General features: G+C 36.6%; 1 protein-coding gene across 2 annotated transcripts in view; it reads left to right on the top strand.

The window, feature by feature from the left end:
- USP9X (ubiquitin specific peptidase 9, X-linked) overlaps positions 1-21,265 on the top strand; it is a 79,952-nt gene extending 58,687 nt beyond the window's left edge. For both annotated transcript variants that reach the window (XM_009283035.2, XM_009283036.2), the window contains exons 31-44: positions 274-464; positions 899-1,072; positions 3,288-3,429; positions 3,606-4,356; positions 4,876-4,999; positions 6,326-6,551; positions 7,665-7,794; positions 11,072-11,257; positions 12,945-13,165; positions 14,257-14,345; positions 16,873-17,029; positions 17,435-17,647; positions 18,094-18,189; positions 19,679-21,265. In XM_009283035.2, coding sequence (XP_009281310.1) covers positions 274-464; positions 899-1,072; positions 3,288-3,429; positions 3,606-4,356; positions 4,876-4,999; positions 6,326-6,551; positions 7,665-7,794; positions 11,072-11,257; positions 12,945-13,165; positions 14,257-14,345; positions 16,873-17,029; positions 17,435-17,647; positions 18,094-18,189; positions 19,679-19,813 — 2,835 coding nt within the window. In that variant the 3' untranslated portion in view covers positions 19,814-21,265. The remainder of the gene's footprint in view (positions 1-273; positions 465-898; positions 1,073-3,287; positions 3,430-3,605; positions 4,357-4,875; positions 5,000-6,325; positions 6,552-7,664; positions 7,795-11,071; positions 11,258-12,944; positions 13,166-14,256; positions 14,346-16,872; positions 17,030-17,434; positions 17,648-18,093; positions 18,190-19,678) is intronic.
- The last annotated feature ends 4,063 nt before the right edge of the window (positions 21,266-25,328 follow it).

Raw genomic sequence — 25,328 nt, 5'->3', positions numbered from 1 at the left:
AGTATGTCTTACTTGAATAGGCTCGCTGCCAGAGCGGCAGTTCAAAAGATCCAAGTAGCGGGGTTTGCAGACTTCCCCCTCAGGGATTTGTACTGGAAAGCACCATACACCACTTCTGCCACCAGAACTCCGTTAATGCATACAAAGACATTATTTGTTTCTTCAGATGAGAATATGAAACACCGTACATTGTTAAATTGAACAAGGGATACAACTAGCTATGAGATAGCTACATGTCAAAGTTAATTGCACAAATTTTCTTCTGTGTTTCAGAGCAATGTTGACCCGCGAGATGATGTGTTTGGTTATCCACATCAGTATGAAGACAAACCAGCACTGAGTAAAACAGAAGATAGAAAAGAGTACAATATTGGAGTTCTGAGGCATCTCCAAGTAATTTTTGGTCATTTAGCAGCTTCCAGGCTACAGTACTATGTACCAAGAGGGTTTTGGAAACAATTTAGGTAAACAGAAAACTAAGTATTGATGTCTGTTCACTGGACCACTGAAATGCAACCAAACTAATCGTAGTAGAAGAAATGATAATGATGTTAAGTGTAAATTAGCAGAACTTGTGCAGCATTGTATCTGTTATCCTACCTTTTCATCATTCTGTAGAAGTCTGTTAATAAACCGAAGTTTACAGCAAGATGGTTATCTTGAATTCTAGCAGTTCTTGACTTTGAACTAAGTATGAAGTTATACACAAAAGCTTGTTTTTACTTACCAGTAAGTAAGTGTCAGGGACAGAGTAACAGTTGGTATACTACATCACAAAGCAATAAATAGTTTTGCGCAGTAAGAAGGAGGGATTAATAGCTTGAATAATATTTTTTTTAGAAAAGAAATTGTTGGAGAACAAAAAAAATATTTGACAAGAATGTGCTTTTGTTTTCAGACTTTGGGGTGAACCTGTAAATCTACGTGAACAACATGATGCTTTAGAATTTTTTAATTCCTTGGTGGACAGTTTAGATGAAGCTTTAAAAGCTTTGGGCCATCCAGCAATGTTAAGTAAAGTTTTAGGAGGGTCCTTTGCTGATCAGAAGATTTGTCAAGGATGCCCACATCGGTAAGTGTTTTAAGATTCTCCTTTCTTACAGAAAAACAGCCTGTGTTTGTAAACTTATAAAAGTGACTAAAGAGTCAAGAGTGGGTGTTTTGTGTGGTTTTGGGTTGTTTTTTTTTAAAGCTAATAGAATTTTTTACCTTGTTTTTTCTACAGCCTTAACATCAGTTTGTCTTCAAGTGCCTTGAAATACTTGATGATTATTGCTTCTACCTAGCAGATTGTATGTGAAGTGTTGTGTATTGATCAGGGGAGGAAAAGATACAGCTTGTTCCTGTTAAAAGTGAAAGCAACTTAGGGACCAAATGCAATGTATAAAATTTTTAGACATGGCCAACAGCTCTTGCTGTCTTCTGTCTTCCATAGTGTGTGGATAGAGCTGACCCACGTATGAATCTTTAATTCCAGTGAGTAAAACTCCGTTCATACTCACTGTGTAAGCTGTAATTAAGGAGAATGGTGTAGAAAGTTTATCTTTTTCTTAAGATTTCTGCTGTATTTTTAATTAACTTAAAATGTGAATACTGAAATTCAGCTTCATACAGGGTATGTAAAAAAACACCCATACCAAATCAGACTGGAAGTCTGTAGCCCACTGTCTTGATGATGGTGATCAATGACAGATGCTTAGTGAAGGAATAGAACTAGGCATGGTACAGTTGTACTTCTCTAGACTTTTTTCTTCTGTATCCCTTTTGAGGTGGATGATTAGAATTGCGTTCAAGATTCAAGATGGCCTGATGATGGACTTGTTCTTTTTCAACAGTTGGCTTTTTTATTATTGTGTTAAATTTTGTGTCACTAACGGTTGGCCTTCTTACTGTTCACTACATCTTTCAGCTCACGTGTGATTCTTAAACCATATAGATCTCTCTGCACATTACGATTGCAAGTTCTTTTTATTGTGAAAGTTGACCATTTACTGTTATCCTTCAGTTAGCAATTAAAATATGGGAAAAAAACACTGATACAAACTGATTTTATTGTGGTAATCTTTCAACTTCAGTTCAGCTCATGTGTGAATTAGAAGAACTTATAAGTGGAACATCTTAAGTTTCATGTGTTAAAATGTGTGACCAGAAGTAAGTTGAAATACTGCAAGATAAAGTGAAAGCACTGATTTTTTTATGTGCAATGGGTAATTAAATGGAAGATACAGATGGGAAGCAACATGAGTTACCATTCATTCCTGATATTATGTACTGTTGTGAAATATTACCTGTCTTTTTGGAACTCTACTGGATTTGCATAATTGTACTTCTTAATAAAAATGTTACCCTGATTGTAGTTTAGGGAGGAGAAAACTGATGATAAACTAAACTATTGGATTGGGGTATGACAGATTAACAGCTTTTCTAAATTTGTAAGTTATTTAATAGGTGAATGAATATTACTGTTTTAGTTGAAGTGTTTCTAAATACTGGTTTATTCACTGTTATAAAAACCTTTGTATGCTTGATTGCATATCAGAGAAACAAGCCCTGCAGGGTTATGTTGGAATAGGTGCAAGGTTTTTAATTTATTCATCACTTCTTTATTTAAAAAAAAAAAAAAAATTGTTTCCACGATGTCTTAACTGCTTGTCTCTCAAGCATTGCTAGGAATTTGTTTGAAGGTTATATCAGAACACAGTAAGTCGAAGCCAGTCATAAATATGCAAAGTGATTTTATGAAGACAGCTATTGGGGTTTTTTCAGACAGAAAAATTAAAAGGCTGCTTTTTTTTTTTTTAACTGTTGTCTTTAGGTATGATACAATATTTGTGTTTATCAGTCTCATTCCTGACAGTAAAGGTCAGCAATGGAAAAAGTACTCTGCTTTGCTGTCTGTGCTTCTCTACTAGCTTAAGTTAGCCAAGGGTCTGTCATGCTACTTCAGCTGCTTTAAAAGCAAGATGTGCTAAAAGGTTCAACTTCCATGATCTTTTCAGTGAACTTGAGACACACAGGTCATTTCTATGATGTTTGTAAAATAACTATAGTTAGTGCAGATCAAAAAATACAATGTGCAGATACTGTAATATAATTATAGGAAGACTACAATAAAGAGAGTTCAGTGGTTGCTTGGGTTGTTTTTTTTTTTACTGCTTAACTCCTTTTGCCAGAAGTTGACATCAAATGCTGAATAAAACTTTTGCAGCAAGGTGCTGTGTAGCACCTGTAAAACATAAGTTGAACACGTTTCTACCTTTCTCTTACATCTGTCTGTTCATTGGTAGGTACGAATGCGAGGAATCCTTCACAACTCTGAATGTAGATATAAGAAATCACCAAAACCTTCTTGATTCTTTGGAACAGTATGTCAAAGGAGATTTATTGGAAGGTGCAAACGCATATCATTGTGAAAAATGCAACAAAAAGGTAATGATTCCTTATATATTAAATTTGTGTACAACTGTGATGTTATAGCCATACTAAGTTCAGTCTTAGTTCATGGTCAGGGAAAAAAAGTTATCCTTTAATTACTGAATTTGGTTGTTGGTAAGAGTATATGAATGGAAACTTAAGAGCTGATAACTGTTCATGTCCTTTTTTAGGTTGATACAGTGAAACGCTTGTTGATTAAGAAGCTGCCTCCAGTTCTTGCAATCCAGTTGAAACGATTTGATTATGACTGGGAAAGGGAATGTGCAATCAAGTTCAATGATTATTTTGAATTTCCACGAGAGCTGGACATGGAGCCTTACACGGTGGCAGGTGTAGCTAAATTGGAAGGAGATGATGTAAATCCTGAAAATCAGATAATACAAAATGAACAGTCTGAAAATGAACACTCTGGGAGCACAAAATACAGGCTTGTTGGTGTACTTGTACACAGTGGCCAGGCCAGTGGTGGACATTATTACTCTTATATTATCCAGAGGAATGGTGGAGATGGTGAGAAAAATCGGTGGTATAAATTTGATGATGGAGATGTGACAGAGTGTAAAATGGATGATGATGAAGAAATGAAAAATCAGTGTTTTGGTGGAGAATACATGGGAGAAGTATTTGATCACATGATGAAGCGTATGTCCTACAGACGCCAGAAGAGGTGGTGGAATGCTTATATTCTTTTTTATGAACGTATGGACACAATAGACAAAGACAATGAACTAATAAAATATATTTCAGAACTTGCTATCACCACTAAACCCCATCAGATTAAAATGCCATCAGCCATTGAGCGAAGTGTACGGAAGCAGAACGTGCAGTTCATGCATAATCGTATGCAGTACAGCCTAGAATATTTCCAGTTCATAAAGAAGTTGCTTACTTGTAATAGTGTCTACTTAAATCCTCCTCCAGGTTAGTATGTTAGTGCAATAATTATGGATTAATTTCTTGTAAGAAGAGTTTTGATTTGTGTTGTCAAGAATTTGTCTAGCCAGTGAAACTTTTGTGCATTCTACTTTGAATACTCCGTCTTTCTGGACTTCGGCAGTTAAACATCTGTTGTCGAGTTGTTCATCAGTGATAATGTGCCAGAATATTTAGCAAAAACTACTTTGATAAACTATCAACTATTATTCAGCTTATGTACTAAGTCATGTTAAAATACTTAAGTTTGTGGGCTGTTTTGCTGAAGACAGTTCTCAAAGGTGAGATGCTGAATTTCTAAAAATCAGACATATGTTAGCCTCCAGGTACCTGTCTTAAAGCTTACATTTTCAAATGATACATTATAAGCTAGAGGCTGTTTTGATCGAGTTTCTTGTTGAAATTGGAACACAATGTCAAACAAAAGAGTAATCTGGAATCAGTTAAATTATTAAAAGTAAATTGCTTTTACTTTGTCTACATGTGAATATTTTGATTTTTCTTTAGGACAAGATCACCTGTTGCCTGAAGCAGAAGAAATAACTATGATTAGTATTCAGCTTGCTGCTAGATTTCTCTTCACCACAGGATTTCATACAAAGAAAATAGTCCGTGGCCCTGCTAGTGATTGGTATCTTGTCTTTTAACAACAATTACAGTTTTGGAAGTTTGATGTCTGTTAAAAGATCCCAGTTATATACATAGGACAATAAAAGGTGTTAGTGGTCTGTGCCATTTTCCTCTCTTCCCCAACTACGTGGTCAAGGTGCACATGAAAAGGGGGGAAAATTTTAACAGAAAATACTGGGAAGAAACTGAGCCTTAAAATAAGCTGCTGAGCTGTAACAGCTTCAAAATTCGTTTTCAAACAGAGCTTAAACCTACCTTTTGTCTGTCTTTGAAAAAGAATAAAGGAGTAGAATTAATTGCTAGCGCAAAACTAATAGGTTATGTATTCTGACTAATTCAGAATGGTTTGTTCATGGTTTGAGTAGTTTTAAACAAAGCTCTTTTCAACCCATTTGTGCAGCTTATATTTGTAGTCTGTTTCTGAAACATGTATATAGTCTTTTAGACTCTGTTAGCAGAGTGCTTTATGTACATTGCTACGGGGCCTGTAATTCAAAACTGTAGTATAACAAACAGTACAATCTTATTCATAGCACCACAGCATTTTAGTCTTTAAGCTAAAAGCTCTGTGCTGGGGAGTGTGAGTTACTATTGGTAGATCTAGAGAGAAAATCTAGTATTCATGATGACCAGTAGTTTACCAGTTACTAGTAAGTAGTTGTGTAATACATGGCAAATATTTACCTCAAGTTTTTCTCCCAATAGCAACTTTCAGAGTAGCTAAGTTACTCCTGTTATTTTAAGAGATCAAGAGGAGTTCAAATATTGCTGCAGGAAGGAGGACAGAGTCACACAAGACCCTCTCTGGAACAGATATTTTACTCTTTGGGGAGGTTTTTTTTTTGTTTTGGGGGGGCTTTTTTTAGATCTGTAAATGAGAATATAAATTCCTGATAGGTTACATATTTCGTTACCTGTCTTTATACACAGCTCATGAAATCCACCTCCTATGTTCTCTGCTGCTCACCCTCTCCCCCAATTCCAATACAGAGGGAATGATGGCTGCCAATTTAGTACCTGCTTTGAGTAGGAGTTTGGGAGTTAGGGGATGCAATCCTGTCTTAGTTCCTATGGGTGATAGAAGTAAAATGCTACAGTTAAATGTTAGTTTTTTAATTGAAGTATCTTTTTAATTTGTGATTGCTAGTAACAGAGAGTATCACTATAGGAATGACAATTTATCTGATTGTAAGCATTTTGTGAGCAAAAACGTTTGGGGATCACCTTTAACATGTATTTTCTTCAAATTATGCAAAAGGATATGTCTGCCAAAATTCATTAATGACATTTGGTCATAATTTCTCAGTTGTGTCATCTTCTATTTCAGGTATGATGCATTATGCATCCTTCTTCGACACAGCAAGAATGTACGCTTTTGGTTTGCACACAACGTCCTTTTTAATGTTTCAAACCGCTTCTCTGAGTATCTTTTGGAATGCCCTAGTGCAGAAGTGAGGGGTGCATTTGCAAAACTTATAGTATTTATTGCACATTTTTCATTGCAAGACGGACCATGTCCTTCACCTTTTGCCTCTCCTGGACCTTCCAGTCAGGTATTTAATTTTCTAACGAAAAACTTTTGAAACTTATTCTTACTTCTTCATTATAAGCGTTTAATGTAAAGTAAATTCTGGAGTAGATGCATCAGTGTTGACAGTACAGTCAACACTGTACAGTCCATTTTGCACTACATAACATGATGTAACTCAAGCAGTTTGTGTGGCAGTTGCTGTCAGAGGGGTTCAGTTTCCCCTCATTTGTAAACCTCTGTGAAGACTAAGTAGTGAGAACTTTGAGTTGAGTTGCAAGTGTGAAATCTGCAAAGTAAAGTAGTGACTTATAATAAAGTAATGTGTAGGGGAGTGAAACCTTGTTTTTCATTTAGAATTAAAAAACAAACAAACCAGCCCAAGAACAAAAACCACAAAAACATGCAGGAGTTCCTTAAGTTTTCTTCCCCTGTATCCTGCAACATTGAAATTGTCAAAAATTGTAACTTTGCATAGGAGTAGACAGTGAATTGCCTAATTTTATACACCTAGAACTGACAAACAAAAAAAAAAAGCCGAAATCTTAATGTAATACTTGTCATAACAATGTTTTTGTTTGGACTGTATTAAAATTTAAAAGATCGACCCTTTTAAGCCTTTGCTTTGTCATGTTTTTAATGTCTACAGTAAGACACTTTTTATTTGTATTGTTCCACTTACTTTCTCAGAATGTTTTCACTACTGTATCCAGCAAAAGAATTTGTATTAAGTTAAAGCTACATATGCTTTGATGGTGTTTTGTTTCATAAGGTATTTGAGATACACCTGTAGAGGTTGATTTGGTTGTCTGTCTTAGTCTATGAAGTTCACAGTGGAACTGCATGTGCTTTTCTGAGTATTTAAGCCTAGCTGCTATTGGAGAAAAAGCTCAATTAAAAGCTTCTGTACTTGCATAATTTCTTGGACTTACATGGTATGTAGTGACGGGAGTCTTATTTCCTGTATGTCTGTCTGTCTTTGTGTGAGATACAGAAGGCTAACCAGCTGCTAGCATTTTAGAGCTTGTATGTATCCTGTACCTTTTAACCAGTTCTGTTTTCTGCCATAGTAGAAAGTATAAACTAAATAAAGATTTGATAGGTTCAACCACTAATATTAAAACTTTTTTTTTAATAGGCTTATGATAACTTAAGTTTAAGTGATCACTTACTGAGAGCGGTACTAAATCTTCTAAGAAGGGAAGTATCTGAACATGGGCGCCATTTGCAGCAGTATTTCAATCTGTTTGTAATGTATGCCAATCTAGGTAAGCAAATTACACACACTTTTACTGATGACACTGTAATGCACTTTTTTATTAGTGATACAGTTGCACAGGTAGCAGAAGGAGAATCCAGTTTTTCAGCCTCGGGCAGATTGTTATAATTAAATGTCATGTAAGTGCTCTCTAGAGCATCTGTGTTCCTTCAGTTTGGAGTTTGGGGCTTTAGTCTTCCTGCATTCCTTGGAAGATTAACACAAGAAGCTTGGAGCAATAACACTGTGTCCTTCTGAGAGGGTGTGGGGGTAAAAAAAATGGCAAGAGAGGTTATGCTTTGTTCAGGGCTCATTTGCAGGGAGGTCATGAGACCCAAGAAGCATGTGGGGCTGTAAAATGGTTTGAGCCTGAAGAAGTTGAGGAAGATAAAAGTTCAAAAAAGAGAGAGATGCAGGATTCTCCTTTATGGAAACGTCAATACAGATGGTCATGCTTTGTCTATATATTCCAACTGTGCCCTTTCAATATTAATTTCTTCAGTTGACCTTTGAGGTTCGCAGCTATGAATGCAAAACACTGATTCTGTATCTGTCTTCCCTTTAAAGACTCTTTGGGAGGCTGAGGAAATAGCTCAATCGGTATATGTTCTTAGACATCATTGTTTGCCAGAATGCTTTCACCATAGACATCATATGAGCTAAAAGAATGCAAGAATCAGGGAAATTCCACTGTAAATTTATCGGATATTGTGGTTCCTCCAGGATAAACAGGCAAGAAAAGCCAGTGTTTTTGCAATATAGGAAGACATAAGTAAAGTTCTCCCAGGCTTGAGATAGTGATTCTTGAGATAGTGACTAGAGTCCTAAATTTTCTGATGAAAGATGAAAATAGAGATTGAATATAATCGCAAATGAGTATTTATTTTAGCATCTTTGAACGCAAGACTAGTAGGACTACCTGTATTTGCAGGTGCTACACTTAAGACTCATTACACGCATGCTATAATATAACTGAGATAGTTATCAGTTTTGTGCTGTTGGACATGAAATACTGGCTGTGGCACTTCCAGCGTCACCCATTTTTCTTCAGGATCTTAATTGTATCCAGCATTATGAAAATAGAAATAAGTATAGATTTAGAAGTATACAGAAACTTGTATTAAATTCTGGATTATGTAGGTTCTTTGCATAGAAAGTCACTAGCCTATACACTAAGAATAAAATAAAATAATACTAATAGTATCTGAAGTAACTATTCCAAACAAAAATAATTTTTGCAGTTAAACTGAGATCAGTCCTTTTCATTCAGATGAACAGCTCTAGTCATGCTTTCTCTTAGCATTACCAGCATGCTGAAAATCAATTGATGATTGATTGAATAAACTGTTTCTCAGGTGGGTTAATCCATTGCTGCTTTATATATGTGCCCTGAGGAAGAGCAATTAAGAGTAATAAAATGCAAGTCAAGTGAATAAAGGATTGCTTTTGCACACTCAGATTCATGAGGGTAGTCACAGGTTCATATCTAGTGAATTGTCAGAGCTCTACATTCTTACTTTCCCCAGTTATTAGGGTCTTCTATCGGGGCCCCATTTCTCTTTCACATGTGGTAGCCTAAGTGACAAAGCATCTTTCTCTTCAGCAAGTTCTAAACAAGATACGATATTCTCCCATAGAAGTAATCTATTACGCTCTCCCTCTTACTCTAATACAAGATATTTTCATCCTTTTATGTAAAGTAGCATGAAGCCAGGCGATCCAGTTCCTTGGAAATTTTACAAAATGCCCATAATACTGAGCAGCTCAGCAATTGCTGGTTATTGGCTCATGCAGGCAAGTTATAAATGTGAATTTCTGTTAGATTACTTTGTGGCTAAAGTGTTAAGTGTATCAGTCCAAATGGAGTTACTTCAGTATTTCCACATAGAATTGACACAGAGAGAGTGTGTTCTGGAAGCTCTTTCATGTGGGTAGACAATTTTAAAGGAATTTGATTTCCTATCTGTAAAAATAATCTAGGCAAATATGTTAATTTAATTTCACCTATAATGTATGTTGCTTTCATGTACTTTGTCTACCAAAGCATTCTCTGTCAGGCAGGGTTCCGTCATGACCCCCAGAGTGGACTTAATGTCATTACAGAGAAGAGAGATGCAATTCTTCTACTCTAAGTTATCTTTTCTTCTTTACTAGCTTTTCATAGGCAGTCAGTGCAGTTGAAGCCTCTGACTAGGAAAGCACTCAGAAGCCAGATGGGAAAGCATAACTAAATTTTATTTGTGGGTCTGATCGTTATCACAATCTACTCTGCAAAGATAAACATGGAAATACCAAGCAGTTGTGCTTGTCTTAACTGCTGTTAACTGAAGGCTTCTGTATGGATGTAGAGTGTTCATTCAGCAAAAGGCACAATACATCATTCCTGCAGCACCCCAAGTTCTGTGAAAAAGATTGTCTGACATTTTGAGAAATCAAATAATATGTTGTTCACATCAAAGCCAGCAAGAGATCAGTTCTACAAAGGATGTAACTACAAAACTATCTAACATAAGCAAAAAGATAATATAAAAGAGCTCTAATAAGGTGCTATCTGGATTCCTCCTTATCAGAAAGATGGTAGGTAAGGTCCAGTTGTATTTCAGAATAAGAAAAAACTTGGAAATGTATGAAAAGTCATTACTTTTAACCAAATTGAGAAACAATACAAGATCAGAAGGGACATATCGAATTTACTGGTAAGTACTTGTATAGTATGTGCAAGGTATTCTTGCAGTGAAACTAGCTGTATGTTTGGATTTTTTTGGTTGGTTGGGTTTTTGGTTGGTTTTGGAGGTTTTCTCTTTGTTGCTTTTTCTTAAATTGATTTTGTCACTCATTTACACTTACTGCATAGTATGGCACAGTTGGAAATGTCTTAAATTTGTAATTGATGTATCTAGGACATGATGGAAGAATAACGAAGTATACTGTGGGGGGTGTTCACCCTATCCTGGGCCTCACAATAAAAAGATTCTTCGTCAAAAAGACTTCTCTGAGGCTTTGCTATTAACACAGGTGCTAGTTATTCTAAGTGCTAATGAGCACTGTTAAGAAATTGTAGTCATTTACAACTCTCCTTCAATGTGATTTTTCAGCTGAACATAGTTTTCTTGTGCACCTTTACTGATTTGATTATTTTTTTTCCTCAGAAAGCATAAACAATGGTTATAATAAAACCCAGCAACTGAAAAGTTAGGAATCATGTAAACAGTAGTTATTTTTCTTTTTAAAAAAAAGTATTGTCAGTGCCAGAAACAAGATGTATCTTTCCCCCCCTCCCTGTAAAGGTGTGGCAGAGAAGACACAGCTTCTGAAACTAAATGTTCCTGCAACCTTCATGCTTGTGGCTCTGGATGAAGGTCCAGGTCCTCCAATTAAATACCAGTATGCTGAACTGGGGAAGCTATACACTGTTGTGTCACAACTGATCCGTTGTTGCAATGTGTCATCGCGGATGCAGTCTTCTATCAATGGTATAGTGAATTTTAAGTTTTCTTTAGATTAATTGAATAGATCAGTAAATGTCTTTTGTGTATATTTAGCTATTATTTGTAAAATGGATTAGCTGGAAAAATGTTTGCCTTTTATGTTTAGTAACTCCTTTTGTTTAAAGACAGAAATCTCTTTGTTGTAAGCAAAACTAAAAAGCACAAGACAAATCTATATTTTATGCTTCTTGGCTTATTCCTTAAAGATACAGGAAAACAACTGAGTAGTAAAGTAGTAGTTTGATTACAAAATAGTAATGATTTTAGAATAGTTTAAGCTCATTGTAAAGAGTTGCATAAAGATCTTTTGATTCTGAGTAGGCAATAAAATAATAAATTACTTTCACGTTACCAGTACAAAAGTAATCTGTACAGGGAAAACACTATAGCAGGCTCTGAAAGAGCTGATACTGCTTATCAGTAAAGAGATCTTGCATTGTTGTGGATAGCTCTCGAAAATGATTTGGTGCTTGTTCGCAGTCAAGATGACAAACAGAAGCCAGCACTTAAATTTATAAAAAATAAAGAATCAGCTAGAAATTGGTCAACCACAGTATAAATCATTAATATCTCCAGTAGCTGAATAGAGTGCAGTTATTTTTGAGAAATGGTGACAGAATATTGGGCTACATGGACTTCATAGCCTGTATATGTACACGTTCTATTAAGCATATTTTAGAAAACGTAATTAGGAATCTGTAGAGAAGCTATTTAATGGCAAACTCATTACAGCTTGATATGTCAGGCTATAAAGTCAATAGGCTAGAATGTGCTGTAGTAAGATTAATGAACTGAAAATTTTACTGTGCTATAATAAGCTTCAGAACCACTTGGCAATTTTGATTTGATTTTGTTTCCAGTGCATTATTTGAGGCTTACACTGAAAAGATACTCTACCTATGAAAAATAATGGTATATTCACTGTATTCATAATGTTGTACTAAAAAAAATTACTTTGTATGAACGTTACTCTGACTACTAATTACGATTACTATTTGCAAAGTAAAGTTATTTTTTGCTTCAGCATATTAAACTGGAAAAGTTCTCCCTTGGACTTCTGGGCATCTTCAAACAATAACTCAAAAGACTGCTAAATTTAGAAACATCAGGAGGAAATCAGTGGGTTTTCCTTACACAAAATGAAGCTTACTAAATAAGATACATTAATTTTCATTCTTTCAAGAGTATATTACTTCTCTCTACACTCTAGCAATTCAGATGGGACTGTTCTGACATAGATATTCCTCTGAACCCTTTCCCATTGCCTAGTGAAGTAAATAGACCTTGTGTCCTAAAATATGATATATTTGGGCTGTGTTACACAAGCAGTGAAGCAGATAAATTAGGAGATAAGAGGATTTCACTGACGAAACGCTCAGTAATTTCTCTTGCATATGAACGTGTCTCCAGCTGTTCTGCTTTGATTGTCACTGCATAATCTTATCTGAGAGGGAGAAGTTCCTCTCTCAGGCAGCAAGTGTCAAGCTTCACAATCAGAAAACTTAGCTACTTCATACCATAGTATTTTTCAAAGAAAATTAACTGTTAGGGCGAGGGGTTGGGTTTTTTCTCCATCTATTGTTCTTTGATGAGTTACACCAATGCATATTTTGTTGTGTCTACACTGGAAGTACTTCAGTACCTTTTCATCTGTAATAACTGTTTGTTCTAGGTAATCCCCCACTTGCCAACCCTTACGGTGATCCTAATTTATCTCAACCTATAATGGCACTTCAGCAGAACGTAGCAGACATCTTGTTTGTGAGAACTAGTTATGTGAAGAAAATTATTGAAGATTGCAGCAACTCTGAAGAGACCATCAAGTTGCTTCGTTTCTGCTGTTGGGAGAATCCTCAGTTCTCGTCCACTGTCCTCAGTGAACTTCTTTGGCAGGTAAAAATAAAAAACTAGGAGAAAGATGGGAATATAAATGTGTATGATGTAAGATTCTGTATTTATATATAGGAATGTTGTATTAAATACTGAACAGGTGCTTGACAAATAAACTTTCCTTAAGATGGCATCCTCTGTCAGTATTGACACTCTTGGGTCTATACATCATGTTGGAGTACTATGAGAAGTCCTTTTATGAGTTTAGGAAAGCAATTGACCTTTTATGAGTTAGGAATGCTATGTTAAGGATGGAAAGTAAGTAGACTGAGGTGGTCTTTATGTATTGCAAGAGCATTTCCTAAAGCTTTTCTGTCATTATCCGTAAAAGAGCTTCTTATGTTGCATGGAAAGTTAGAATCATTTCCTAAGATCTCCCTTCTATTTATTTTGAGTATGTTCGTAAAGTTCTTTTTTACAAGTCTGCAGAACATACTTGGTTTTAGACTCGGGAAAGACTCTGGGACTGTCTTGTTTTTCCTTTGTAATCTCTGTAAGGTTAGTCATACTTTTCCACTCCAAATAAAATTTTTGACTTCTGTTAGCTCATCTTTATATTTGCCCATTTTTTTTTTCCATGTAAACTTCCCTTTTTTCTCTGTCCTTTTGTTTGGCACTTGAAAGAATCATAATAAAAATCACTTTACTGATATTTTGCTAGCCATGTATTTTGCATTTTAGGATAACCTTTGAAGATAACCTTTGAACGTACTGTCTAGAAGTAGCAATATCAGTGAAAAAATACCGTTTTGTAATTGTGCTTTTCTAAAGGTATTTTTTAAGGTAGCTCCTTCAGCATCTCATGCTTGGGGCTCCAGATCAGTTGTGCTAGAAACTCATGAGGACACATTTTGTCCTTTACAAAACCTACTGTATTTAAAAGAAAAAACAAACAAAAAAACCCAACAAAACCACAATCTCCAAAAAACCCTGACACAATCAACATTTAAAAAAAACCAATGCATTGTATCTTGAAATATCCTTTAAATGACAGTAAACTTCACTTCAAATGAATTGTGTTCTTGTATTGCACCATGTAATCTGCATGCTTTAAGGAATGCTTTCTTATGTTCTCTGCATTTTTACTTCTTAAGGTTGCATATTCATATACATACGAGCTTCGACCTTATTTGGATCTGCTTCTGCAAATCCTATTAATTGAGGACTCTTGGCAAACTCACAGGTTAGTATTTACCTGTCTTTATAATTGAAGATTCTTATGTTTTGTACAGCTTGTTTTCCCAGTGGTTCTGTTGCTAATCCTTTCAAGAGGTTTGTTTTAAATATATATTAAATCAAAATACAGGAATAAAGCGTTTTTTTCCACTTTTATCTCAATTTTTGAGATAAATCTACAATTTTTCACCTTGACCTTCTTTACTATTGAGAAATCTGCTACTTAGTCCTATAAACCCAAGATTTTTCACACAAAAGAGAATGTGCCGTTTAGGCTAAACTCATTGGTATTTACTGTGAGGTGCTTAGATTGATTCTTAGAAACATCTCATTCAAGAGGGTCCAGTGATAGCCTGGTCTTACTAAGAAGTACGTCAGTCGTAGTAGTGATACCAAGACATGCATAAAGTGTGAACTTGGGAGAAAAGCATATGGCATACATAAATATTCTCTATATGATCACATTTCAAGGGAATTTTAACTTCAATATATTAAATATTCATCCAGTTTCAAACCTAATTTTTATGTGTCTACAGAATAAGGCTTTTGAAAGTTGAGATTAAAAAAATGTAATTATTGCAAATACTATTAGAGAGAATAGTCAATTTTTCAGAAGTTTTTTATAGAAGTAGTAGTAGGTGAGGTAACACAAAATAAATGTCATCAACATGCTATATCTGTCAATACTTCAAAATGTCACTGTTTCGTAATAAGTGAATATAGGTAGTATCAGATTTACTAAATCATTTGCAACCATGTCTCATATGACATTTAAAATACTTTGAGTAAGAGCACACTTGCCGTGTGCAGTAAGGGTATTGGAGCAAACTCTTGTACTTAACCTGTAGAAGTAGACTGCACGCTCAGGATTTTATCAGTTGCCTAGCCTTACTTTAGAAGCTACTCTAAGAGATGATGGTGGTCTGGCTCACCACACTCCAAAACATGAAGACTGAGTTGGAGGGATTTCTTCATTTTCTTTATAGGAATTACAGCTTAGGTAAGGGACGAGAATACCCTTTGTACATAGGCTTTTCATTTTGCATATATATGTATATGTAATGCAATTTGTTTATATTTTCTTCCTGATAAACAAATACTTCCATAAGATGTCTTTAAGTCCACAGAATGCTGGAGGATGGGCATACTTTAGTAGATGTGAAGTAAAATAATATATTTCAGGGTGGAAATGCAGGTGAGAAATCATGGAAGTGGTTGTTTGGGATAGTGCTATGTTTGAAATAATGGGGTATGAAGGAGGTTGAATGTTGTGGTATGGCTTTCACTATACTTGGAGATGTGCATCACTTTGTATTCAAGATTGCAGTCTCAGGAATAGCAGTGTTTGTTGGAATTGTGTTAGGCTTCAGCAGAGGGGTATTAAGTGGCCAGCTGCAGTCATCCTCTGGTTTCTTGCTGCCGCTTCTGGCAGTAGCTTGGAGTACTGGTCTCTGTCCTGTTCTTGGTTTTGCTGTGATAATCACAGAGTTATAATGATCTTTGTCTTCTCTTTCAAAAAAAACCCAAATAGTGTAACTGTCCGTAGTAAAAGGTAATATCTTCTAACTCGTAGAAAACAAGCATCATCTGATCTTAGACAGTGTGCATCCTTTGGTGCTCCTTGTATTCTGGTACTGTGAGATGGCTGCTGCTGTTCTTTGGCATCAGACCCGCCCTCATAAATTTCACTTGATTTGACAAGTTCAGGTGCCAAGTTTGGGATGATAGTGTTACAAGTACCATTAAGTTAAATCGGCTGAAGTAAAGCTCATCATCACTTTACAGATGGAGCCTAGGTTGCCAGCTGCCTGGGGTGTCTATTCACTGACTGTTGCCAGGGCTATGACGAAAGAGGGCAATTGCTTTTCCTGCAATGAGTGTAGCTCTTGGAGATGTCAGTGTAGGTTCCATGCCCTCCTCTGAGTTTTTTCTAAAGCCAAAAGTATGCCAGTTCTCAGTTCTTGCACAGTTTCAGGGTGGCAATTAATTCCTCTACCCTTTGTTCGAGAGCAGAAGGCAGAGAAAGTGGGCTTAGTTCCAGGGAATGCTCAAGTCCCTTATCCCCATGCACAAATATGTACCATTCATTCCTCTTCAGAGGAACTGCATCTAAAAAGAGTGTATCTTTGAGAAGCATAACTGTAACATAAGTAACCATTCTGTTGAGGATTTAACTGTTCTAATTGCAGAAGGACCTATTAGGTTAACAGGTCTATTTTGTAAATGCACTTGATTTTAAAAATAAGTAATAAAAATGAACCAGTTAAAGTTCATTGCTGTGATTAGAATTAATCGTACTGTCATGTTTTATATATCATTCAGAGAGTTTAAATATTACCAAACGTGCTAAAATCATGTTACATATGTGATGTGTCATTAGTTTTCCGATTAAAAAAAAAACCTCGTACTAAAACCAGAAATCAGAATACAAGCTATCCCTTTTATAATTACCTTGAAAGTGAAGACTTAATTCAAATACTAAATCTCTAACACTTGAAGTTGTTCTTCTTCTTTTTTTTTTTTTTTTTTTGTAGGATTCACAATGCACTTAAGGGAATCCCGGATGACAGGGATGGACTATTTGACACCATTCAGCGCTCTAAGAATCATTATCAGAAAAGAGCTTACCAGTGTATAAAGTGCATGGTAGCTCTCTTCAGCAACTGTCCTGTAGCCTACCAGATCCTTCAGGTAATACTTCTCTTTCTGTTTTTTGCTGCTTTTTTCCCAGTTCTGTGTATTAAAAAGCAAACCAACAACAAAACCACCATTATTCAGTTTTCATCGCCTTGATGAAATTACAACTTCCAATTACAACTCATTTGAACCTTCCTATATCAGAAGGTCAATAGATGGGATTGAGAGCAATTTGGTTAAACTCGCACTCATGATTCTGTGATACAGCTGCAAATCAGCAGACTTCATTTCAAACTTGAAGTTTTCTTTGTGCACAAAAGGGTATTTCAGGGAGTCTTTTAAACAGCAGCATATGTGTTGGTGGTCTTTTCTCTGATAGCTGATGTACAGGAAGGGAAAAATATTTCTATTTTGAAGAATAGAGAAATTAATTCTGAATTTGTAATTTTCCATCTGCAGAGCAATGGAGATTTGAAGAGAAAATGGACCTGGGCAGTAGAATGGCTTGGAGACGAGCTTGAGCGTAGACCATACACTGGCAATCCCCAATACACCTATAATAATTGGTCTCCACCAATACAAAGCAATGAAACATCAAATGGCTACTTCCTAGAGAGATCGCACAGTGCTAGAATGACTCTTGCAAAAGCTTGTGAACTCTGCCCAGAGGAGGTAAAGAATTAATGTGACTTTTGGTAAAAAATTTGAGCGAAGTGCTTCTATAAATAATTAACCTTAGCAACGGTCTCTGGTCATTATAGAGGTAACACATAAGTATTTTATAAATATGGATTTCCGGTTTTGTTGGCTTCAGTTACATACTCCTGTGCATTTTTCCACTTTTATTACTGTTTCTATAGACATCTGTCACTTAAAGAATTAGCAGTACAGAATTGGAATTGACCATTTAACGTAGATTATGAATGGCTCTATTTTTCCAATAGTAGGTTGATAGTGGGAATTTTTCTGTAGTACAATACAAGCTATGGGTGACACGGTGGGGTGGAATTTTTCTCCAGGCATGTCTGAAACAGTCACTTGCATGTAGGATTGGTTCTGGATAGAATAATCTTAATATGTTTTACCTAAGTAAATTAAATGTTTTTTTCAAACTTTAGGAACCAGATGATCCTGATGCCCCGGATGAACATGAGTCTTCTCCACCTGAAGATGCCCCACTCTATCCCCATTCACCTGGTTCCCAGTATCAACAGGTAAAAGCTCAGAGTTGAACCATTTATTCAGAATTCCAGGTTAGCTTTTTTCAGCATTTATGGTAACTTAAATTATAGGCATTTAGCCAGAAGCATGTTATTGTCAAATACCACACTTGGAGGAATATCTTTATCTTGTATATATCTTTATATCTTGTATCTTTATCTTTATAAAGATACACCTCCATTTTGCCAGGAACAGTTTCACCATCAGAGTTTCAGGTGAGAATTCTAATGTTAGCAGATCAGGGATTAATCATCCGTAGAAAGAGCAGGGGGACAGATGTCATCGCAGTCTAGTGCATACTGAATTTGATTCTGTGGTATTTGTTGACATTGATAATATTTTGTGAGTTGCTTTCTTTCAAGCCTTAAGGCCTGAATTTCAGTTTGGGTAATTGGAAGGCTTTCAGAAAAATGCAGATGGCTTTGTTACGTGCAACTTGTGCTATGAACACTGATCTCTAAATCTTAAGTACATATAAAATCTAAATCTGTTTTTATGTTAAATGGCTCCTTCGTTAATATCTTTCAGTGGAAAGCCAGATCTGAAAGGAATCATAACCGGGTTTTTTATTGAATTGACTAAATTAGTAGATTCCCCCACTTAGTTGCCATTTTTTGTTCCAATTCATTTTATATATTCCAAATCTGCTAATTTAATTTCCTTTCCTGCCCAAACCCATTTTCCCTCCATCTTGCTTTCCTTACTTGATGTTCTCAGCAGAGCAGTTGGTAAGTCATGCAGATTTTCCCGCTCCTTTCTGAGCTCCTGAGTTCAGACACATACCGTAACCTCACCATTATCCGTGTGATGCGTTCACTTTCTTGCAAGAGATGGCATTTCTCACTAACACACACAATCCTCATATTCCTAGTTTCTCCACGGTTGGTTAAACTCTGCAAAACAGTAGATAAATGAGATGTTTTCATTTGCCAGATGTGTGTATGACTCTTTAAATTGGGGCAGAGCATCCGCAGAAAACTACTGGTCTAGATTTCATTCAGTTCTGTAACATTAAAGTTTTCCCTCTTAAAAATGAAAATACGCTGCATAAATACAGGTATGCTTTTTCCATTGTCTTAGGAAAAAAAAACTCAAGCTGGTTGAATCTGTTGATAAAATATGCGCACAGTTTAATGTCCGCAGCACATAAGCGGCCTCTTTTCGTCTCCTTTTCTTTCTTTCTTGCTGCTTTTGCTTTGCATGTGACTGTTTGTTATTCAAAAGCTGAGATTACTGTTTCAACTAATCCTTTTATCTTTACAAGCTGAAAGTTTGTTTACCTGCTGTGTAAGTTGAAAAGGTAAGTGAAAGATGCGATTCAGAGGAATGAAGAAACTGTGATGTGTGTTCATCTAGATTTTACTACACGAGAAGCTCGGTGTGCTTGAGCATAGTCTGAACGTAAAGGGGAAAAGCAAGTAACTAGTCAGGAAACAGCCCACAAGTTTAATGTCCCTTTAAAATGTTTATGCTTTATTGCAGAATAACCACGTGCATGGACAGCCATATACAGGCCCAGCAGCACATCATATGAACAACCCTCAGCGAACTGGCCAACGAGCACAAGAAAATTATGAAGGCAGTGAAGAAGTTTCCCCGCCTCAGACAAAAGATTAGTGAAATGCACATAATCAATTAACTTGCTCCATCAAGACTGTGCACCCAGGCCTTACAGTCCAACCTTTCTCTGTGTCTGGCTAATATTTAAAACTAGAAAAACTATTCCTAATCAACATGGAGTGGAGAGTCTATTCACTGTCTTATCTGCAGAAAATTGCTGTCAATATATAACCCGCCTGCAGTGGAAAGTGTATAGTGTTTTGTAATAAATGGCCTGATGCTAATGTGTAAATGGCAAAGGTGTATATAGTATATTAATGTTTGACTGTTAATTCTTGAGCAAGAAACTTTTTTTTTGTCTTGATGAGACTCACAGATCTACAAAAACAAAAAAATAATTTCTTGATATATCTGCTGCGCTCTGCAACCAGTGTTGCCTGCCTCATGGCAGTCGGATCAACTCCTTTACAAAAAAGCCTATCCATGTCAACCACAAAAATAGTTTCATGTTAATTCTTTGCCACTGGAGTCGATTTTACTATGAGCAACGTAATGGCTGGTAACCTTTTAATTATTTGGTTGATGTGGAAAATTGGTGATGTAACATTGTTTCTAGATCTTTTTTCATTGCCTTTTTCATTCTGGTATTAGGTTAATCACTTTGAAGCTATAGTTATGCTGTAACATTTAGCATGGCTTCACACCAAGTTAGTGTAGCCAACGAGGGGGGAAAAAAAAAGTGACAGCAGTTGTCCCAATGTGACAACTGTATTGCTCAGAACTTTTTCTTCTTACACCTAGACTATATAAAATGGGGAGGGAAAATGTGACAAACAAGTGGTTTTCAGTTTCACATATGTTCCTCACATCTGATGTTTGACAGTTCTGTCTCTGGGTGGGATAAAGAACACTTAGTTTTCAGTAATAGGAATTTAAAAGATTTAAAACAAATATGCAAAAATTTGCTATGCCAGGATGCCTGGAGCATAATAGACTGTATTTGGTGTGCTTGTTTTGTTTCTTTGGTAGAGCTTATTAGATAAACTTCTAACACTTTCCTTCTACTGCATCCCAGTGAAGTGGAAGTCAACAAAATCACACAGTACTTGTGAGTGCCGCTGCACCAAGTTAACTTGCTGGTTTTCTGCTCGTTCACAGTTCTACTTGAAAGCGAGAATTGTCTTAGCCTTTTATCCATTATACAGGAAATCTTAACATTAGAAGCAGGGTTTAATTATAAAAGAAACTACTGGTTACTCAAATACAATTCTGAGGTATCTCTATTCCAGAATAAACATTTGTTTAAAGACTTAAAGAAACGCATCAGTAAATACTGTATTTAAATGAAAATTGGTAACTTGAATGTGTGTAATTTTTTGGAACCTGTCTAAAAACCAAATACCCCTGCAAAACAGATACAGCCCACCCTATACTATTTAAATATTTTGCTGTTTTATTTTATAGAAATTATTTTGCTGAATTCACAAATAGAATTTGATTTAAGAAGAATGTTTTGTCCTGTGGTGTGTGTTGTTTTTGGGGTTTTTTTTTTAATGGACTGCACAGAAAGGTGAATTCTGTGCAGTGGCACTATGCTGAATTCTGGAACAACAGTCACATTGAGATTTCTGTGCACAAAAAAAATTGGCCCTTAAGAATAAAATAATCAGGACAATTACACTGTAAAAGTTTCTTAATGTGATTTATCTTGTACTTTTTGTATGTTTTTATATATACATATATATATTAAATGAGCACAAGCTTGATGGTGTTTTTTACAAATAAGTTGATAGAAACAAAGCTGCTTATCAAATTAAAGGTCTGTAGTTTTGAAATGAGCAAAGGAAAATTCAGTCGCAAGTGCATTCTTACGCATTTCGTATAACAAGGAAGGGACACAAGATTTTTGAATATGCTGTGTAGCGATGATCACTTTCATGCTTCCATGTTTTCCCTAGTGCTCAAGTGAATTCAGATTTTTTCATCGTTTTTTAGGAATACCATTTTACCTGGACTTAGTAAATTTGGATCAAGTGTTCCCATTTATGTTTGGGAATGCTTGTTGGAGGTTTTAACTCAAAAATTCTACCGAGTACTCAAGTTGAAATAGTTCGTATTTATTTGGACCAGTAATTGTTAAACAAGCTCTCTCAGAGGCAATTATTACCTATTTTTTACTATATAGGTAAAATATATAATGTGCTAGTTCAGCCTTGCCAAATGTGTTTGCTTTTAATAGTGCAATGATTGTCGCGACACGTCAAACCTGTGACACTTGAAGGCTGTGACTTTTCAGTCATATACACCCCTGTCCCTGAACTGAGAATGACTGCAGTGGCAGTTGTTTTTCAGCGGCAAATTGAGAATATTGTGCATCTTTGTGACTTCGAAGAAGGGTAGCCTCTATTGTTTGTTGCAGCTGCTGCTTTTAAACGGATAGCTACAGTAAAAGGTGCGATGGGCAAACCAATTTTGAATTGTGCTTAACAAACATTGTACAAGCAAAAAGTTTCATATGCATGTTACTGTCACAGCATTTTGGCAGTGGTCGTTTTCAGGCGATACGCAGTACCTCATTGTTGATGGCACACTTTAAAATAGCAGTCCTCAAAGTGCCTAAAGATTTAATCCCCCCACCGCTAATTTCAGTCCTGCTTTCTGTTTAGAACAGTTACTAGGGAATCTCTGGTCTTCCATAAAATGAGCCAATAAATAGTAAAGCAATTACTCACGTTCCTGACAATGTAACATCAAATACGTAGAAACTGGCAGTTGATAGGTGGTGTTGTATGGTGGTTAACGTGCAGTTTGACCTAGGGGGAAATCCGTAACCTTACTACGCAGAATTTCTCCCTCCTGTACGTTTGGATTGTGGTTGTTTAGTGACTAAAAGAAGCTTCTAACGCTTGCTGCTGTTGGTGTTAAAAAAATCAGTACAGCCATATATAAAAGGAATTCAGTTACTCTTTGTGTATTGGTAAATGTACTCAGTTTTGGTCACGGAGTTGGTCACCTACACCTGTGTTATCCCATTGACAACAATGAGATTGCACAGAGTTCAGTCAAAGCTTATTTGCCCTGCAGAACCTGATTTGGTGGTGGCGCACAAGCAGAAAAGGACTCTGCTTGACTTGGCATTTTTCAGATTATTTTCCCTGCTAACTACCAGCTCTGAAAAGTTAACTTCTGTATTTTTAAAGCTGGTGTATCTTGCTGAAATAGAGCCAGAAAGAAATGAAATCCCACAATGACATTCTGTATTTTTTTTTCAGAGTGAAACTTTAGACGACAGGAGAAAATTATGTTACGGTAATTGCTATTATGCCTTCTCAGCCACTTTGTTGTGCCTAGCTTGTGTGTTTTAGCATATGTATCATGAAGAAGCACTTAGGGTTCCAAAACTTTCTATATATTTCCTAAGTTCCAGGAGAGAACGAGATTAGCCATTCTGCCAGAGCTAAAATGGGCAAAAATTGGCTGCTGTAGCAATTTACTTCATTTTTGGTTTCAATAAATTTTGCCTACCTCCGAGTCCTTTGCCGGAAATGAATAGGCTGATAAACTGTGTCAAGGCAAAGTGGCTCCACATTTTTGTTGGCATGTGTTCTGGTTACTGGGCATTGCAGCGAGGCTTTTGATGCAATGAATTTAACTTCAAATGAAAGTTAAAGACTAACTGTATAAGTCAGAGGAAGAAGGGGCATGTTAGGAAATTTGCGGAGTAACCAATGAAGTGTTTAAATATCTTAGTTAAACCTTGTTAGTCCACACTTGCAAATCCACATTGAAAGCAAATTCACCCCTGTGGTGAAAGACACACACCTTAATTTTTGGGAGGGTGAGATGCTGATGCTGACCTCGCATTTCCTAAGACAGGCGTGAGAGTTTCCCGTTTGTGGCCCCGCTCCAGCACAGTGTAATCAGGACAGCAGTAATTTTGGTTCCCCGTCTTCTTACCTCCTGTGCTTTCCATCATGTTCATGATACCACTTTTCTCACAGCCATGAGGTCTTGGGAATAACGTCTAAACCTGCCTTTATCTAGAGCAAGAGGAGGCTTTCTGGGGGAGAAGTAGGAACTGTCTTGTAAATAGCGCATGCTGCACAGTGGTAGTACAATAAGCAGAAAGCAAGGTGAAAGAAACCCAGCTACATCCTTCTGCATGATTTCTGTTCCTCTTGCAAGCGGTCTCATGAGGAAGACGACGCCAAACGGCTCTTTAAAGCCCAGAGCATTTTCTTCTGGCTTGCAGCTAGAATCGGTAGCTAGTGCAGTAAAGATCGCTGTGCAGCAGCAGCACAAGGAGCACGCCCGGTGTACGCCCTCCGTACTGTTCCGGGGTGTTCATTGTACCTTCCTTCTGTCGGTCTTTGGGGATTGTCCTGTTCATACATTCATTTACGCTGAGACTTGCCCTCCGTTACAGGCTAGGCAGCTCTACTGCACTGGAAGGGCTTTAACCCGATCTGAGCACTGTCACTTTTTACGCTGTGTAACGTCTTCAGGTTTGTACTATAAATGACCTTCTGTTTCTGAGGTATAAAAATTTCCCTTGGACTAACTATTTTAAAATGTCAAATAGCCATTCTTTTGTCCTTTTTTACAAAAGCAAGTGTTCAGTCCTGCCCCCCTAGTGTCTGTTACGGTCAGCTGTTCACAGAAGCGTGTTGACATAGATTCCAGCACTTAAATTCAGAGTTCCTCATCCTGTAATCGGATTTTCCAATGCAAGCTGTGGCGGATCCATGGATTTCAACGGCATTTGTATGAGTGCTGTTGATTTCGGCACCGTAAGAGTTGAAGTTGGTGATGTGTTGCAGGGATCAAGCCGGATAAGCCAGCGGGTGGCACAAAGGCGGCTATCTTCCTTCCTTTATTTACACTTATTTGCAGACAATGAAATCAAAACAAGCACAGGAGAAACGGTTTCTGAAGGAGAAGAACACTCTCCTGAACAAGGGCTAACTTTTCATCAGATTTTTAAATACCCAACTCCATTTTTTAGCTTTAGAATTCCTTAAAGCCACTTTTTGATAATAAAACTGACCTACAGGCTGTTTCCATAGAAGAATTTAATATAGCCTTAATTACATCAGCACAATTCTGAAATGACGGTGTCATTCTTCAGTGGTCAGAATAGTGTGCAAATGTCTTCTAGTTTTTAACAATGAGCTAACCTTGAATAATGAAAATAGGAGAGAAAAGGAAAACAGGTTCTATGAATTCATCCAAAATGTAACCATAGAAAAACATCCAGTGCAGGAAAATAAGATCATACCCTTCTTTTCTGTCTCTATACTACTTAAAATGTCTGATAATGTTAATTTTTATTCTTAATTTACAACTGCTATTCTGGTAACTTGGTTTATAGTGCCCTAAGCAGTGTCAGCTGCGCAGTTTGCAGCTCCCTGATGCATTTGCAGTTCTGTCCCCTTTAGTCCTTACCAGAGCAAAATGTTTAAGTGTTTGTTCTTCCCGTACAAGCCAGTTCCCTATTCCGCATTTCCATTTTCATTGTCGTGATGTGCTGTTCCTGTTTTCATACAACGACCAGGACTGGATGAATGCTTTC

The sequence above is a fragment of the Aptenodytes forsteri genome, unplaced genomic scaffold (assembly GCF_000699145.1).
Source record: "Aptenodytes forsteri isolate BGI_AS27 unplaced genomic scaffold, ASM69914v1 Scaffold2, whole genome shotgun sequence".
Classification (NCBI taxonomy): Eukaryota; Metazoa; Chordata; class Aves; order Sphenisciformes; family Spheniscidae; genus Aptenodytes; species Aptenodytes forsteri.
This window is presented reverse-complemented; position numbering and strand designations above follow the sequence as displayed.